Source organism: Branchiostoma lanceolatum, chromosome 17, assembly GCF_035083965.1.
Source record: "Branchiostoma lanceolatum isolate klBraLanc5 chromosome 17, klBraLanc5.hap2, whole genome shotgun sequence".
Taxonomy (NCBI): Eukaryota; Metazoa; Chordata; class Leptocardii; order Amphioxiformes; family Branchiostomatidae; genus Branchiostoma; species Branchiostoma lanceolatum.
The window spans coordinates 15,334,087-15,351,886 of record NC_089738.1 but is presented as its reverse complement, the minus strand read 5'-3'; the positions used below and the strand labels follow the sequence as shown (position 1 = coordinate 15,351,886).

Here is a 17,800-nt window from a genome sequence, read left to right as displayed (position 1 = left end):
CACTGTATAATGCATGTAAACGAGGGATGTTCAATGAAGATTTCCTATGACTCACTTCTGGTTATCGTAAGAAGGTGAAATTGTATTTATTAGTTCAAGAATCTTTTGATGCTTTATGAGTGTGCCAAGTTTCGTTAATACTAGTAGTCTGTATTGTGGGAATCCCAGTAGCCAGTTTACAATCACTAGCTTCAACGAATTCACACAACGCTTATTCAAGATCACAATGACTGCTTTTTATTCCACTGGCTCCACTATGAAACCGCGGCCTAGCGGATGTAAGAAAGGACAGCGGTTTGGAAGTAAAAACGGGGAGCTAGAAAACGTAACGATTTTCCTTTCTAACATCTGCTTGGAGATTAACAAAAAGGGTCGAATCAGTTGTGTTGTGTTTTGGTTTGTCATTTCTTTGTTGTTGTTGTTATCTCGATGAAAAGTTGAGAAATAGTTTTGGGTGTGTCTGTGTGTGTGTGTGTTTGTTTGTTTGTTTGTCTGTCTGTTTGTGTTTCCGCACTACTGTAGTCAGCATAACTCAAGAACCTCTTGATAGATTACGATGATATTTGGTATGTGGGCAGGTGTTGTGAAGCCGAAGTTCAAGGTCGATTTTGAGCCCCCTGGTATGTGATCTTGTTTCAATCGCTTTTCTCAGATGGGAGCGGCGATGACGGCGATGAAGGTGGGAGGTGGCTTGCTAGCCGTAGTCATGGCAACCGTGGTGTACTACTACTGTAAATTTGTCCTGGCCGGTTTTCCTGAACCAGGAAAAGTCACGATCATCGTGATGGTCGACAAGTTTCAGAGGCTCGCGGTGAGACTTCATTTTCATTTTGAGACATGTGTCTGTTTTGCCTATGTTACCCATGTAGATTACACACACCCTATGGTTGGGATTGCATTCGTCCCTTCGGATGGGGACGTAAATCCTGCGACACAGTGAATGAGATGGCTTCAGGCATACGACTAAATCGTCAAACCTGTGCACGTAAAAGAACCCAACACACTTATCGAGAAGATTAGGGATGATCGGGCATGCGGCTGAACACGTAAACTGTGACGAAGCCACATTGCACTATTACATTACAAGCACATGAGAACGGTATCATGGTTAAGAGTAGATATTTGCACCCCTGCATATTCGTACTACGTGTAGTTATGAATAAAAAATAACAATGCAGACTATGTATGTATCAATACCGCCAACTTTAGAAAACACTACCGTCCTATTTCTGTCGGATATAACCTGTCTGCATGCAACGATATGATTTTCTCTCTTTTAGGGTAGGTCTAAGGATATACGAGTTTTGGGGGTTCGGATCAAGTCTTGACTACCACAGAAAGAGCGGGATGAAACGCCGACCTCGGATTGACGACCCCTCCCTACTGGTGACGGACACGAGCCTTGACGGAGTCAAGGTGCGAGTCTACCAGCCACAGGGTCAGGACCAAGGCCAGGACAGGGCAGGTCTGGTCTTTATGCATGGCGGAGGATGGGTCCTGCTGTCTGTTGGTGAGTACATTCATCGCACGACCATCGTACGATAGCAAAGTGAGGAATATTGGTATGGTCGTGTATATATCGTACAAAGTTCAGCTGTCTTGTTTTTTTAACATTCATGAACAAAACATGGTGGTGACACATTCAAGTCATGGACAGTGTTTTGCTATCACCCCCGAAATAAAGGACAATACGTAAATACAAAACAAGCAAAGCAACTTATACGATTAATGATATAACATATATGTCATGAAATAAACAAAGTTTTGTATCAAATCCGTTGTAACTGATATGGTGGTGTTGCCTGCGACATATATCAATGGGTCAGCAGGTTGCAACATTGAATGCTGCCAGAACGTTAACTTTATTACATGTATAAGATAGTTTTGCAGAGATTACAACTTATAAAAATGATGTTTCTTTCGCCACCATGCAATGATGTCTGCAGGTTCTTAAAACCGTCATTTCGTCTTCCAGATATTTACGACAACGTCACTAGACACATTGCAAAGACAACTGGTGCAGTGGTAGTTTCAGTGGAGTGAGTACTAGATCACATTTTTTTCTGCTCCGTCAAATGTTAAAGTTTGTGAATATATCGACACAAAACACGTAATACACATTTTATACATGCATAGCTATAAGTCAATATCTAGGCCTCAAACATTCACTTGCGTTTCCTGCACATTATTTCCGAAATGCTCTTTGACCTGTCTTTCCTTTTTATCTTCAAGTTGATACATGTATAACATTTTCCACGATGTTACTTCCATTGCTGGACGTCATTACGAAATATTTTTAAATATGATAAAACATATTTCAGCTATCGGCTGGGGCCTGAGCACACGTTTCCCATACCATTCGAAGACTGCCTCAACGCTACCAAATACTTCCTGCGCTACGCCCGTGATCAGTACGGAGTGGACCCTGCTCGTGTGGGTGTAGCCGGGGATGCTGCAGGGGGCAACCTGGCAACGGCAGTGGACCTCAAACTGGCACAGGAAAGCAGCAACAACGTCTGTCCTCTCAAACTACAGGCCCTGATCTACCCCGCTCTACAGGCTCTGGATTTTCAAACAGCTTCCTATAGAACGCGGGAGACGCCGTGGTTGGATGCGTTAACCCCTGCGTCCCATTTTAACAAGTACCTCACCGGTAACGATTCGTGGGCCAAGACATTTGTGAAGAACAGTCACATTAGCGACAGGGTAAAGACGTCCCGATTCGCTGCTTACGTAGACCGACACCTGGTCGATCCCTCCCTTCCCAAAATGACCCCCCGCGACGACACCGTCATCGACCTACCTGAAGAAATCAAGGACATCCTTAACCCCTATTTCTGCCCTCTCATGGCGGGGGATAGTCAGTTGGCCGGTTGTCCCAACACTTGTATTCTGGTCTGTGAGTTTGATGTGCTAAGGGATGACGGCATCATGTATGCCAAACGACTGGAGAAGGCGGGGGTTGGGGTTAAGCTGGAACACTTTGAGAAAGGTTTTCACGGTATTCTGAATCGTATAACGAAACCGATGGAGTTCCAGGTTGGGAAGGATGTTATGAAAAGTTTGGTGTCATTTCTGAATGAAAATTTATAGTCATCTCATGATAATTTTCAAATTCCTTTATACATAACGTCATTCAAGTATCACCAATACCTTTATTTCTTCTATTGAAGAAGACCTGAGTGTTTTGATCCATTTTGATCGCAGTGTAAAAACACCTCATTTGGATAGCCTCCGTTGCAGACTCCTTCCGGCTGACAAGGAAAAGCGGATGTATATGATATTCACATCTATCCTTTACTTACTCAATACGTAGGTATAACCGTATGTCCTTTTTACATACGATTTTCGCAATAAAGGAACTAGATACATATTTGTTTCCTGTTTATCATTTTTAAGGGAAACTGACAAGAAAGCAAATCACCACAAAATCAGTCAACAAGTTGGTCCTTTAACCCTTATATTATCCCAATGTTTTCGCCTGAGGGAAACAAAACGTCGCAATATCAGTGGGGACCCCTATCGGTCCGAGTTGTTTTTGCCTGTGCTGGCTGCGGTTTTACCTGCTTTGATAATTTTAGCAATTTGGCGGCACTGTTCTAAACCGTGTTAGGATGCGCAAGGACGACAAGGGATGGAACATTTGTAGTCGAGATTTTTCACTGAGGTCAAGAAGCGCGGAAAACGACCATATCAACGCCCTACTTATTCGCATTACAACCATGGGATGCAACATCTACCGATTTAAGTCCACGAGGGTACATAATTCCACCACCCTGAAAAGATACGTCCAAACAGACCTCCAACCCAACGTCCCCCAGTATAATGCACTCCTGCATATCTAAACTGTGCAAATCTGGGGGGGGGGGGGGTGCTGCACTAGAGATCTCTCAAAGGCACTGTTTTTCAAAGTGCTGACCCGACAGATTAATGATTGATGGAGGTTAGCTTCTACCGAGATAATGGAGATAATATTTGACGATTTTGCTGTTAAAATCAGTTCCAAGTATTCCTGATGAATGAATCATACTATTACACCAATGATTGTATCAAGACATTTTCTGAAACCTTAAGTAACCCCCAATCAGCTCCAAATCTGACAATAAGAAGAAACACTCAAGAAACAACACCAAGCCAAAGATTTTTTTTTTCAAAAGTTCTATTTACATCTTAAAAACCAAAGTCCATTCTCTCTTTAAAACTCACATCATTCATACTAACAGTATAAAACCTTACCTTAAGTGTCCTGATATGGTGAATAACTCTATACTGTTCTGTAAGGCACTATTTACACCTTGTGCTTCTACTCTTAGCTAGTCACTATATAAACCAGCTTGTCTTTTGCATCAGCAATTGGTTACAATGCATGGCAGTATTTGGTAATTTTGGTTCAACAAAATACAGCTCCACAAAATATGGTGGGATTTTTTTGTCGGTCTAGAAAAAAATATGCTGTAGAATTGTTGCAACATTGCTGTAGAGTTCGATATATTTTCTTGTGATATGGTTCTAAGTACATTGTGCATTACGTGTAGAGACGCAACGCTCTGATATGACTACATGGAAGCAGTGAGAATTTTTTGTCTGCCTCTGCTTCTGATATCAGGAAAAAGGGCGTTGGTGAGAATGTAAAAAAATACAGGTATACATTCTCCAACATACAGGAGTGAATGCACCTATTACTACCCCATACATTTGGCCATTGGCAACTGATATGGCACACTAGATATGTCTAATATATCTACTCTTATGATATGAAACATTCTGAAGTGATCAAAGAGTCAACTATACAAAGATAATGGAGTCCCAAGATACAAACATGTACAAATGTTACGTATATCCATTGTCTAAAAGCCCCTCCTGTTCAAATCTTCCATGCATTAACACATGTGGGATATCATAACTCATTTGCTCAAGTATGTAACAACACCACACTGTCCTTTGCCATAACCACACTGTACTGCATCAGTACAATCCGTTACTTATAGTTGTCAATAATCAAGCGAATTATGACATTTGACATCAGTTCACATGATACTTTCCAGGTGGGGCAACAGAGACCTATTCACAGATGGATAGCACAGGGAGCAAATAACATCATTACCATGACAACACGTTTGCAATACATGTGTACTATTCGCTTTCTGGATAAAAATTGTTATGGTAATGATTTGTTTGGCCCCTGTGCTACCCATAGAGCCGTGTCTACCAGAATGCAGTGTGCAAAGGTCTCTGGACAACCTGTGAATGTATGGAAAATGGTAACATACAATTGTAAATAGGAATTCCATTATCTTTACATAACTCCTCACTTCAGCATCTATAGAAAAGATATGGTCATTTGGTGATACAATTATTTGTGATATTTGATATGCAACTAACAGGACTGAGGTGAGATACTACAAAAGGCACTTGTTGGTTAAGTTAAATACACCTTTGCTGTACTTCATAGTGGGAAAGATCATTTTCCCCCTGCAAGCTAGAGCTTGACTGTTTACTTTTAGCACATAAATGTAGAGCTCTTTTTCCTTATTGCTTAGAAAATACCTATAGTATAGTATAAGGCACAGAGGACATTAGAAATACAAAACGACACAGGAAAATATATCTCTTTTAGTCACTGGAATGACAGTGGACTCGTCAGTTGAAATAAGCGTTGATGTCAACAAGAGCAATGCAGCAATGATTTTTGTAAGTTGCCATGACAACGTGCTGTTGCTATGGTAATGCTGGTTACCATGGGGATCAGATTTTGGCATTAGCTTGCTGCTGATTGTTTATGTCCGTATTGCTAGTGCAACAATTCGGTCCTGTGCTCCTGTTACATAATGGCAAGATCTGAGCCATTTTTGTTTCCGTAAGAAACAAGGGTTATTCCAAACTGCTCACTATACACAGAAAACACATTTGGAATCTTCATACCATCCATATTCAGAGCTATAAAAATGCCCTACAAAGTCCATAGCTTATCATTTGAAAAGAAATGCAAAACATAAAGTTGGACTTGAAAAACAAGAAAAATTTTATCAACTAAAATGGTGGAGCGGTATCACCAAACTCATGTAAGGAAATGTACAACTTAATAAACAACTAAAATAGCTGCAAAGCATAAGTATTATTCATTTATCATGAAAGGCACATGCTTGCGAGTACGTCGTCCTAAAATCACAAAAGGTTTTCTTAAAATCATTACCAACAGTAGTTCTGGATGGCCTATAAACAAAACATGTTGTTTTAAGACTAAGGGTGTGTTTTTGTGTAACAGAGAGCACCTCGGTAACACTAACGTCCTTAAATGTTCTGGTAGGACCATAGAATCCATATAGCTTTGGCAAAGAATGGATTAAGAACATTTTGATGGAAGACTTGGGCTAGAAGGCATTCTGAAGTCATTTTGTGTTTTATAAATCCCTTGTCTTTAAGCAAGGCCTTAAACCATGATCAAAAAGCACTGTGCTGCAAGCAAGCTAAATAAAGATCTGTTAAAGTTGGCAGCAAAGCTGATGAATTCATTGATCAACTGTCATTCTATTCAACAAATCTAAAACTTTAAAGTCAATATATCATCCCACTCACTCACTCACTCTCTTCGATTATAACATCTCATCCAAACGTATATACAAAATAAAATGAAAACTAGAAAGGCAACATTTGCGAGCAAATACAGCATGTTTAGCCATACTCCTCGCCATGCAAAAAAATGGACTCTCCCAAAATAACAATGGACCATTCTTAAATACTTGCACTAAAAAAATGAATCACCCCAGTCCAAAATTGAGTCTTCCAGTAGCACCTCAACACAATCTGGACCAGTCCACAACCATATCCACTAATTGATTAACAAATACACTTCTGCTAAAAAAATGGACTTTTTCATAATCATTCCAGCTCAAAATTGAAAGAAATAATTAAAGAATCCTCCCCTTGCAAGAATGGGATATTCCGTGCCATTTCCATGTAAACCAGTCGAAAAATATCCGCTGAAAATTACACTCTTGCGCATAATCAACCCAGTTCAAAATTGAATTAAAAAAGATCAACCCCAGGGAAGAATGAAGTTTTCCATAGTATACATATGAAGATTTGACAGGAGACGAAGGAAATGACCAAAAACAACATATTTGAGTCAATTCAAAGTCACCGAGAGGGTTTTAATATAATATTTGTAATACGTTTGAACTATTTTGATTAAAAGAATGTCTAAGTCACAATAGTTCTAAAGTGTTCAAACAATTAGAATTGAAACTTATAACATGTTTGAACTTATTTCACATACGTTGGAAACATTTCGAACGTAACTACACAAAAATCTCTTTATTTAGAACAGTTTCAAACCATCTATCCAAATGTTTCAATGTTCGAACAATTTGTAACAAAAGATTTTCACAATTCCCTCATAAACGAAGGTGCTAAGTCCTCCTGTGTGTTTCTGCCTATTTTCGGTGGCCGCGCTAGACCACCAGCGGATTTGTTTTGACGGAGCGTCACCCGCGCGCGACGATGTACACTGTTCGGCACCGCTAATATCCGGCATTTTCCCGCTCCAAAACACTCCACAAGACCCACGTTTTTAGTGTTTTGCCTCTTGTGCAACACGATTCGATTTGCATTACTAACGGGACGAAAATGTTATGATAGAAAAAATTCACCCCGTCCCGGCGTCCGTCCCAAAAACATGAACGACATGAAAATATATTTTCTTACAGATTCAATCACGAAAATCAACAGCATGGGATTCCAAATTTTCGCAACGGCCGACCATTTATCATGGTTGAACTTCCTTCCAAGGCGTGCGATAGATAAACATTCCCGGCACATAATATAGTCACTAGTACGCGCCAGTCTGAGGAGAAACGATCTCCCGTGTTGTGTTGAAGAATTTGGAGTTTGAAAATATCTGGAATAACTAATGCTAGAATAAACATTCACAAAATCATTGATTTAACTTGTTTTCTGTTATAAAATTTCCTAAACTGCAATTTAACCACTGAGTTTAAGGGAACATGGTGTTTTCCCGATAATCACGTTAAATGTTTATGTCCGGTCTTTCCTCCTCGTAAGCAAACTTCCAGCTTCGCCAGGTGCAAGGCACTCGGGGTCAACGACCTGTAGGTCACATGTAGTATTGAAAGTGACAGAAGTGGCAAATATTGTCAAGAAAGCCCAAAATAAATCGTTTTGAATATATGTATGCCAAAAATGGGAATGTAGTCCTTTAAATATTTGTTCAAGCCACATATACAGCAAATTTCAGGTCATTCGGTTGAAATACCAGGGCGCAGGAGGCCAAGATATGCTAAAAATAGCCTAAAAACCTCAATAAAATCACTTTCAAGGTCAATATCAAAAAAAGGAAAAGAACGTACTTTCGTTTTTGCCTACATTACCTCTGTACCAAATTTCAGGTCATTTGGTCAAAAAATGACAGAGATGAATCGATTTGAAGATTTGACAGGAGAAGAAACATGAGAGAAAACAATATGTTTAGCCATACTTATGGCTAAACATAAAAAAAATTGTCCTCTCTACACCGTAAAGTAAACTATCTCTTGGTGATATGCAAACCGCTAAAAGATATGACTTTACTGTTCTACTTCACCTGATATGATGTGAAAATAACGTCTTTTTCTCAATCTAGCTACTTATAAAATGAAGACAAAAATGTTATATATTGAGATATCAAACAAATCTTTACAACACTAAGGTAGGACTTAGACCCTACAGTGGTCAGGCCAGTAGAGTTACTAATGGTCAGATATTCTGTTGGTTTTACTGTATAAAAAAGCCTCTTCTTACAACTTTGCAAAAAAATATGCCAATTTTTACTTTTTTTTTCTGTCTTTTTTTTAGTTTTGATAATATCTTTGATAAAAATATACAACCCATACTTGGCTTGTCAGTATGAACAAGAGACTGATTGGTCAAAAGGAATTATCCTCTCATTGGTCAATTCCACTTGTGCAGCCATGCGATTGGTCGAGATCTGTTACCGTATAAGGCATGCAGGCTGAAGACCTAGTGAAACCAACAGAACATCCTATTAAGTAGGTACAAAAGGCACCATAAACTTTGATATGACTCTATACTGTGCCAGGTATTTTGTAAGTGGCCTTTTCGTGATATTGCTCAATATTTTTAAGGTTATTTTATCTGCTGCAGTCTTTGTCTCTTCCTTCTGTCGGTTTCTTGACAGGCTATTCTTATTCAACACGACTGCTTGTATACATGAATCCATATCAGCCTATGGATACCTTTCAAGGCTATGAAGGCCCACAAGGACAACTCTCGTTGCCTACACACAAACCATTTCAATGCCTACGAAAACATCTTTGTCAGCTCTCTGTTGGACATACACGTAAGTTCTGTGACTAAATTTTGTCAGCTACGCGCATTAAAAATTTCACGAGCTGCACATAGCAGAAATTCATTTGTATTGCTAGAATGGTTAGCCTGAGTGCCATCCCAGTTAGCTTACCAGGACTCCTAACAGTTTAGTTGGCAAACTAGCTAGAATGGAACCCTGGCCAACAGACGCTTTGAAAATGGTTTTCCAAGGCAACTTAAGTTGTCCTCCTGGGCCTTTGTCCAAGGCTCATTAATACTGTTGCCTTCTTGGCTCCACTACAACCAGGTGAGAAAGTTGTCGATCTTGGACGGTGACAACATGTTCTCCACGTCGTTCAGGATGTCGGAGCTCAGTGCCTCCTGTAGGCTGGGCACGAGTTCCTCGCTGTCCACGTTGGAGCCCTCCGTCTCGGGGAAGCCCAGGTCCACGTTGGTGCCCTGCATGGTGTCCAGGATGTCCGGCATGCCGCCGCCGCCGCGACCGGGCTGGGGCTGGGTCGAGTTGGGCCGACTTGTCTGCATCTTTTCTGCACCAGCTGTGATAGAAGTAATACAGAACGTTAGGTTGGTCTACCTTCTATGCAACAGCCATGATGCAATGTCATATAGTACATTGGGTCTGTCTTTTACCCCCAAACTATGATATAATGTAATACAATACACGTACATAAGGGCCATACAGCATCCAAGCATTCCAAGGGTCATAGCATACTGTATCAAGAGGACAAGCAATGTCTTTTTCTGTTACATTTTCACGTAGATAAATTTCACAAAACAAGTCAATTGAAAACAGAGAACAACCATATGGTACACCCAGTATTCCCCTCAATATCTGAATTGGTTAGCCAGTATAATCACCATTTGGAGCAACACATCAACTTTAAAGGTAAGCAGAGGTGGCTGTATCACGCCGAATGACTTACGTTACACCTAAGCTGAACAGCTATGACTGCATATTTCTTATCAGAAGAAAACACACATGTCTGAAGGTCTGTACAATGTTCAACAGAAACTTTAAAGAAACTCACTATTTTCTGATGTGTCCATCTCGTCCACGTTACTGAGGAAGTCCTCGGGCGTGCGCGGCAGGGAGTAGTTACTGCTCATGCCCAGACCGCTGTCGGCGCTCTCATCACGACTGTGGTACGGAGTCCCGCTGCTCAGGAACGGGTCCATACCTGCAGACAACAACGTCATGGTCAGCACGAGACTGGTACTTCAATGCTTCAAATGCAGCTGTCAAGTTATAGAAAAGCTGTCTTAAATATTTGTCTGTGGTTAATTCTGTCCCAGCCTGCTCGAAACTTCTACCACATCAAAATTACACAATGACCTTTGACTGTGTTGTTATTACAACAATTTCATTCATGCTCGATACAAAAGTTACTCAAGCAAATTTGTACTCAAAACAATTGTTATCAGATACTTTGATGAAGGTTAGACATCCAGGTAATAAGATACATGATGCAAAAGTTACTCAAGCAACTGGATAGATTTTGAAAACTATCAGACGTTTCAGACAGCATCCACTGTCTTAAGCACTGACAAAAGACACCTGACAAAACACAGCAGATGCTATCTGGAACGTTATTTACAAAACTTATCCAGTTGCTTGCGTTGTTCAACAGGTCAGCAAGTTTCCTGGTGTTTCTTTGGCAAGGTATATTTTCCATAGTAAATAGAAGATGTAATTCGATGAAGGTTAGGATCTGTACTTTGTTAGTGTTTCTATGCTACTGTACGTAATTTCATGCTGAATACAAAAGTTACTCAAGCAACTGGATAAGATTTGTAAACCGTCAGACATTTCAAACAGAAGCTGCTAACTTTCATCAGTGTCTCAATCACTGACACGTCTGAATGTTTACAAAACGTATCCAGCTGCTTGGGGAACTTTTGTATTGAGCATGACATTGTTCTTCAACTAACATACAGTCGCATAGAAACACTTACAAAGTACAGATTGGGCAGACTAGACAGACTTGAGGAGGAGGGGGTCTTCCGGGACAGAGAGGAAAGGTAGAAACAATTCTCTTGACAAACAGGCTTAAGGCCTACCTGGGAAAGATATGTAAGTACCTGTTGTGGTGACGGCCTGCATCTCTGACGTGGTCTGGGTGGGGTTCTGCGAGGCGGAGGAAACGGCGGCCTGCGACGCGGGCGGCATCCCCGCCACGTTCATCTGCTCCTCTCCTGGCATCTGACCTGCACGCAAGGCCATCTCCTAGGGGCAAACACGGGAGGTCACTCTACGGAAATACATGGATTATCCATGTACATATGTACATACCTTACTTTTGGGAACGCATCTATAAGTATAAACAGTGACACCTATAGCTACTCTCCAAGCAGAGCATGGGTTTCGGCTGGTTTTTGACGTGTTTTTAGGCGTTTTTGTCGGGCTTTCTACTTTGTCATCTTTTGGCTAGACAAAAAAAAAGGTGACAAAGTAGAAAGCCCGACAAAAACGCCTAAAAACACGTCAAAAACCAGCCGAAACCCATGCTCTGCTTGGGTCTAGTAACCTATAGCTGCAGTGCAATGTGAGCCAAGTAGAATTGTCCTGAGGAAGGTGACAGACAGTCACCGAAACGTTGGTGCGAGTAAAATACTTGGTTGACTGTTGTGTTCAAAGAGTTTTACTATTCCAAACCACAATGTTCTCTGCTGGGTTTTAGTGAAAGAACATTGCTTGCTGAAAAATCAACTCAAAAGTATTTAATGACTTCGGCCAGGTGGGAAATCGCAAACAACTTAATCGCAAACAAATAAACAAGATGTCAACCTGTAAATGTAATGCCCACTCTAGTCAGTGCAGATGTAACTTAAATGTACCCAGCTATGGTCTCATATTTCGTTCCAATAGAAGGTTAACCACAAGCGTAACCAGTGACATTTTGTACCAGGTGAGCTTCAGGTCAAAGCAGGGCAAAGGTCAACCAGTGGAAAGGTCACAACATGACCTTGTCACTTTATATACGTGTCCTGGTATATACGTGTCCTAGCAGAGTCACCCAACTAAAACTCAGAAAATTATGCATTATTTCTCCCACAACAGTGTGTTGTTTTTGTCTACTGTCAACTTTTTAAAAGCCTTAGAAAGAAATTTCTTCACTGTCATTCAGAAAGAGCACAGGCTACTTTCCATAGGCAAGCCGGTAAACCACACGTACACAGAGTCAGTGTGTAAATAGTCTATGGTTTCTGCTCTACCGAAGTCCTCTCTATCCCCACAGTTAGACCCACAGCCACCATAATGGGTATTGTGCTGTGTAGACATGCTTGAAATTTATTCAGCCTCTTCAGTGCCTTTGTTAATCTGTCCTGCCCTCCCCGTGACAAGTAGATCATTGTCCGGCGGTGCACCCCTCCTACAGGACGCTGTTGACTCTGCCAGCATGTAACGCCACCTCCTAGCGGCTCCTGCCAAGCCGGCGCAAACAAACCGGTGACCCCTCTCACCCTTACTGCTGGAAGCACTCACTGCAGGGAGTTCACATGACCTTGTGTGTTCCGTGAACAGGGGAGGGGGGTTTTCAAGGTTACCTCTGATTGACTCGCCAGGCCATCTTGGCTTTTGTCCTTCCAACATAAATCAGTTTTCCTTCATAATTAGCTTCGCAAATGTCTCTCTGAATGCGATCGAATACGGTAACTACTGATTTAGTACTGTTGCGCTACTACTGTATTTCAATACTGTAATGTTACTGAAAATTTTGATATCTTATGAATGTACAGTAGATTTAAGGAGATGATTCAAGTATTATTACAGATATTGAATCGCAAGGACATCTTTGCCTTTGTCCTTCCACTTCCAACAATCAGTTTTCCTTCATAATTGCCTTCGCAAATGTCTCTCTGAATGCACCTTACACGATCAAGAAACAAACTTATAAATACTGTAATCACTGATTTAGTACTGTTTTGCTACTGTTTTAATACGGTAATATTCCTGAAAATTTGCATATCTCATGAATGTACAGTACTAGTAGATCTAACAAGGTGATTCCAGTATTATATCAGACGTACTAAATCACAATAGCAGTTACTGTAGGAGTACTGTACAGTGCCTTTTCAGAACTGTTAGTTTGCTAAGCGAACCTATATTTCCTTGTATTAAAGAAAGGAACCATTGCTCTAATCGTTGTAGCGGAAAGTTTGAGACTGTGGTCTCAGTACATCTGGAGTGTGTATGCAGTACACTTGACAATGGCCACTCTTGACAGTTTACCCTTTTTCTAAACAGTTACCAGGGGCGGAGCTCAATACCAGACCTTTCAGACAGAACAAAGACGGGCTGAAACACAACAGGCTGCACCTGAACATACTAAGGAGGGGGGGCCTTGGGTTCAGAGGAGAATGATTTTGTAAACAGTTTCATTGCCACAAACCACAGAAAAATAACCACTATATTAAAGGCCAGCACAGTGAAATTTTGTGGTACTCGTTGTCAATTGTCCAAAACTTTTGTTTTGCAAAGAGGAATACTGGTATCGCTCATGCTTTTGTATCATGATGATACTGTATGCTGTAAACCTTGAAATAGTGATGGTGAATTTATGTCTGCACTTCTCGCTACAGCAAAATCATGACACCACGAAAACTGTATAAGTTCTGCAATGCACTCTGTGTTTTCACCCTACATTAGAACACAAGGAACGCCTTTCCCTTACCCTAAAATTAACTCCATGAATTTACAGTAATTCATATTGATAACTTGTTCAATCCTTAGCTAACATTGTTTTCACACACGAGATACACAAGTGTCATACACTATAGTATGCTTAGTGAACCCCCACCCCCTTAGTGTGTGGTTCTGGCCCTTTTGACAGAGGTCTGAATGGCTTGTGTACTTTGCATACTGCATGAGTGCTGACTTAGAGTAAACCGAACACCATGCAGGAGTTAGTGCACACATGTACGACTACACGGCACAGGCAACAACACAACAAAACCTGGTCAGCCCTATACTGTACTGTAAATTGATTTTAAGTTCGTGGGGATTCAATTTCACTGTAAGAGGTGAAAGAAGGCACTCGCGGTGTTCGAAACTACGGTAGAAGTGCAAAATTTGCAAGACAGAACGTATGTTTGCTGTGTGATAAGTTTGTGATAAGTTCCGAACCTTGAACATAAAAGAACCACAAATATTTTCTTACTTAACGCTAGACAGAGGACTTGCAGTCAACACAAACAACGCATAGAGGTCCTATTGTGTAGTTTCCCTCTCCACCTTAGCAAACTTGTGCTGTTCTAGTGTCATGTTGTTTTTCTTCTTGCATGTTGTTCGGAAACCCTCTTTCTAACCACAAACAGCCAATCTGAACCTAACAGGTCTGTTTTGCTTGTTTCTGCTGTGATATCGCCATGTCCTTCAACACTTCTGCAGACTTGAACGTTGTGTACAGTCAAGGCGGTTGACGTCAGCCGATACACTTTATCTTTTGTCCGATAGTTGGTTTTTCCCACAAGGCTGAAACTAGCTATCAGCACTGGGATCTTAGTGTGAAGGGATACTGCCCTGAAGAACCCAGATAGAGTTTCATGTGCAGTGTGTTGTGTGAGGCTAGCCTTGCTTCCCTGGTTAGCTGATACCGGTTTCCTACAAATTTTAATCACTGTGTATTTACTGTGCTTTTCAGTCTGCTTCTTCTCAATGGTGGCAATTAAGGGGAAAAGTACCGTAAATTAGTCTTTTTCTGCAAGACTTTAATTTCAGGGTAGGACGAAAAAAGGTTTTCGCAGTATTTTCGGTTTGTGGCAGAAACTATTCACTAGTAAAAAAGCATTAACGGAAGCACATATTTGAAGTGTTGTGATTTCGTGGTCACCGTTAAAATAAAACAGACTGCAAACATTTCCAGATTTACAGTTGAAACGGTAGGAGTCTCTGAGGAAAGTGATGAAAAATATCTATAATATATCAGTGAGATCATGCTGTTTAGTTTATACCAGACTATATGACCACCATGGAAGTTTACAAATTGTGTTCCTTATTTTCCTGACAGCTACTGCATCTTGACGCGAACGCTCTAGACCGGAGCTTTCTCAGTAGACCCAGCCTGAGTAGTTATAATATGTGTGGTGACGACAAGTTTAGCCTGCCTGATAGCCGTATATAGGTATAAAGGTTCCTACACAGTCTGGCTAGGGCCAGTCAAGGCTGAGGCTCGCTTCTTAAGTTACATCTTTAAGATGATCACTACTGAAGCATTTCCCTCCGCCCACATTAAGAGTCAGGTTATTTGGAAGAGTTCTTTTAGTCGTCTTAAAGTTAATGATGTTGTTCTGACTAACCCAGGGCTGTCTCTAGGTCCTGGCCCTCCGTCCCAGGATGGAAATTTGCTAGTTGGGACAGAAAAATTTTCATCCTGTCCGTCCAAAAAATCTGAACGTCACGATATGAAATTCATGAAAATGTATTTTTGTAAGCTTAGAATGACAGATTTTGCGTACCAAACAATGAGTGGGACGGGAACAAACTTAAGCTGGAGACAGCCCTGGACAAACCATACTGTTCTTTCTTGTTTTTTACAGAAAGGAAAAACGGAACCATTCTGCCACAAAAGGACCCTCTCTGCAGCAGAGGGTTTCTCATCCCACAGTTTTGATGCCACACCACGTAGATCCTAAAGCTCTCGAGTGTTCTTTTATGGCTATGCAGGAAAAACAAGGCAGGATCCGTTCTCAGAGCCTTGTTGTCTCCTGCCATCGATGCAGTTGAGCTTAGAAAGCTCATCCCCCGTACACACAGGCTCCTAGCTCAGGAAACAGGTCAGGCCACCATGTCCCACACAGACCTGTCATCCCCATAGCACGCTGGCTTACAGCACCGCTCAGCCAAAACCAGGTCTAGGCAGCAGCAGGCAAAGGGTAGCAATGGGGGTTACAAGAATCTAGAAAACCAGTCCTAGGCACCATCAGGCAGAGGGTAGCAAAGGGGGTTACAGAAACCGAGATTCTGTGAGTTTTATAATGACTGGTGGATACTGTTTTCAATAGGAATTATACAAGTGAAGTGTTCATTGCAGAAAATAAAGGTGTGGGGTTCCAACAAATAAACACATTTTCCCAAACATCAGGGTAGTTATACAATGGAAGTGATTTCTCAGTGAAGAGTTCGGCGGAAAAAAAAAAGTAAAAATAAAACCACGTCTACGAACAATTCAAGATATACAGTACATTACCCATTGGTCATACTGTACAACTGTGCTCAAGATTTATTCTATACATACTTGACCTTACTAGTTGGCACACTGCACCTCTCGCAACAGGAACCATGCGATGTCAAACCACATCACAATGCACAGTATGTAACACAGTAAATCTGGCACAGGCAGCTCAAAACAGACGTTACGCCCTCAGAATACACACGGATCCGTCACAACAAACCACCCTATTGGCTGTGACATTTAATAATAGCACGCACTAGAGCGGGGCTTTACCTCACGTCAAGTGTAACAAAGGAGGGTGGTTCTCCTCCACACCTTTCTCCACACCTTCGCATACCTCTCTATTGTCCTTCGTCTTCCCTTAGGCTAACACACCTGGTACGCACCTGAGACGCTTTTGGGTTCAAGACTTTTTGACTTTTTGAACTTTAAACTTTTCAACATCAAAGAGCCCAATGTGTGTAATCAGACATACTGTTTGTTACGCTTCATTACTGACAAAACATTCCCTTCTAAACAAAAGCATTCCTATATGTATTTACTTATACTTGGACCATCCTTTTTTCAATAAATTATTCTCTAGATCTTCTTTAGCTGGTGTGACACTGTCAACAACCTCCCGACAAATCTGTTGATTTGAAGGTTGCCAAATTTAAAATCAGCCAAGGTGTCAAGCATTTCTTTCACATGAAATCTGACGTCACTTTGGAAGGGCTTGGTGACTTGCGTACATCAGTCGATCCCTAACAACAGCACAGTGATCGAGGGCACACCGGTCACGTGGCTGAAGAAAATGTCCTTTAGAGCTGACAAACTCGCCGAGTCAGCTATTTTCCTCCTGTTTGATGGCGGCTTTAAGACATAACACTAGGTTTACCTTCTATCTGATGACTTTCCCCAAGGTTTTCTGTAAGTCATGTCTCCCCACTACCTGACAGTAATGACTTCCACATGCTAGTACCGATAATGATGGAGTATGCCAGCAGAAACAAGGCCATGGGCACCGCATGAGTTATTACTCAACTCCCACAAGGACCCACGGCAGTCTGACTGAGATTCATGCACACATGGCAGCATAGTTCAATCATAGTTCTCAAGGCCCAGTAAACTTTGTTCAGCATGGTCAACTTTGTTACATTTAAGTGCTTGTTTCTGCTGATTTGCATAAAATAGTCCCACACTTTTTGTTCATAGCCCTACTTTTTTCTGCCCTACCAATATAATGGGTGATTTTCATTGCCTGAGGGGCAGTAGCCATGTGCAAAGTACTTTGTGACAGACTT

At 41.2% G+C, this 17,800-nt stretch overlaps 2 protein-coding genes and 1 long non-coding RNA gene across 5 annotated transcripts in view; 2 read left to right on the top strand and 1 right to left on the bottom strand.

Moving 5' to 3' along the window:
• Nucleotides 1-1,313: 1,313 nt before the first annotated feature.
• On the top strand, nt 1,314-3,361 carry LOC136423287 (neutral cholesterol ester hydrolase 1-like). The gene is made up of 3 exons (XM_066411409.1): nt 1,314-1,510; nt 1,976-2,039; nt 2,322-3,361. Exons 1-3 carry the CDS (start codon nt 1,348-1,350, stop codon nt 3,091-3,093), a joined length of 999 nt encoding a protein of 332 aa, XP_066267506.1. The 5' UTR covers nt 1,314-1,347; the 3' UTR covers nt 3,094-3,361.
• Nucleotides 3,362-4,175: 814 nt separating this feature from the next.
• LOC136423569 (uncharacterized) lies at nt 4,176-6,636 on the top strand. Its single transcript, XR_010753756.1, has 2 exons — nt 4,176-5,173; nt 5,229-6,636. It is a non-coding gene; the product is annotated as an uncharacterized lncRNA (long non-coding RNA).
• A 1,869-nt stretch (nt 6,637-8,505) lies between these two features.
• The window catches only part of LOC136423568 (transcriptional coactivator YAP1-like), a 34,293-nt gene continuing 24,998 nt past the window's right edge, over nt 8,506-17,800 (bottom strand). For 2 of the 3 annotated variants that reach the window (XM_066411790.1, XM_066411792.1), the window contains exons 6-8: nt 11,425-11,569; nt 10,374-10,523; nt 8,506-9,881 (exon numbers count right to left, since the gene is read on the bottom strand). In XM_066411790.1, the coding sequence (XP_066267887.1) occupies nt 9,622-9,881; nt 10,374-10,523; nt 11,425-11,569 (555 nt within the window). In that variant the 3' untranslated portion in view covers nt 8,506-9,621. The remainder of the gene's footprint in view (nt 9,882-10,373; nt 10,524-11,424; nt 11,570-17,800) is intronic. The other variant, XM_066411791.1, reaches the window with a different exon arrangement.

Bases quoted from the DNA above. Each gene is read 5' to 3' on its own strand.
- LOC136423287 (XM_066411409.1), top strand. From the start codon at position 1,348: ATGAAACGCCGACCTCGGATTGACGACCCCTCCCTACTGGTGACGGAC. The intron at 1,511-1,975 runs GTGAGTACATTC...TTCGTCTTCCAG, and splicing joins ATGGGTCCTGCTGTCTGTTG to ATATTTACGACAACGTCACT. The intron at 2,040-2,321 runs GTGAGTACTAGA...AACATATTTCAG, and splicing joins GCAGTGGTAGTTTCAGTGGA to CTATCGGCTGGGGCCTGAGC.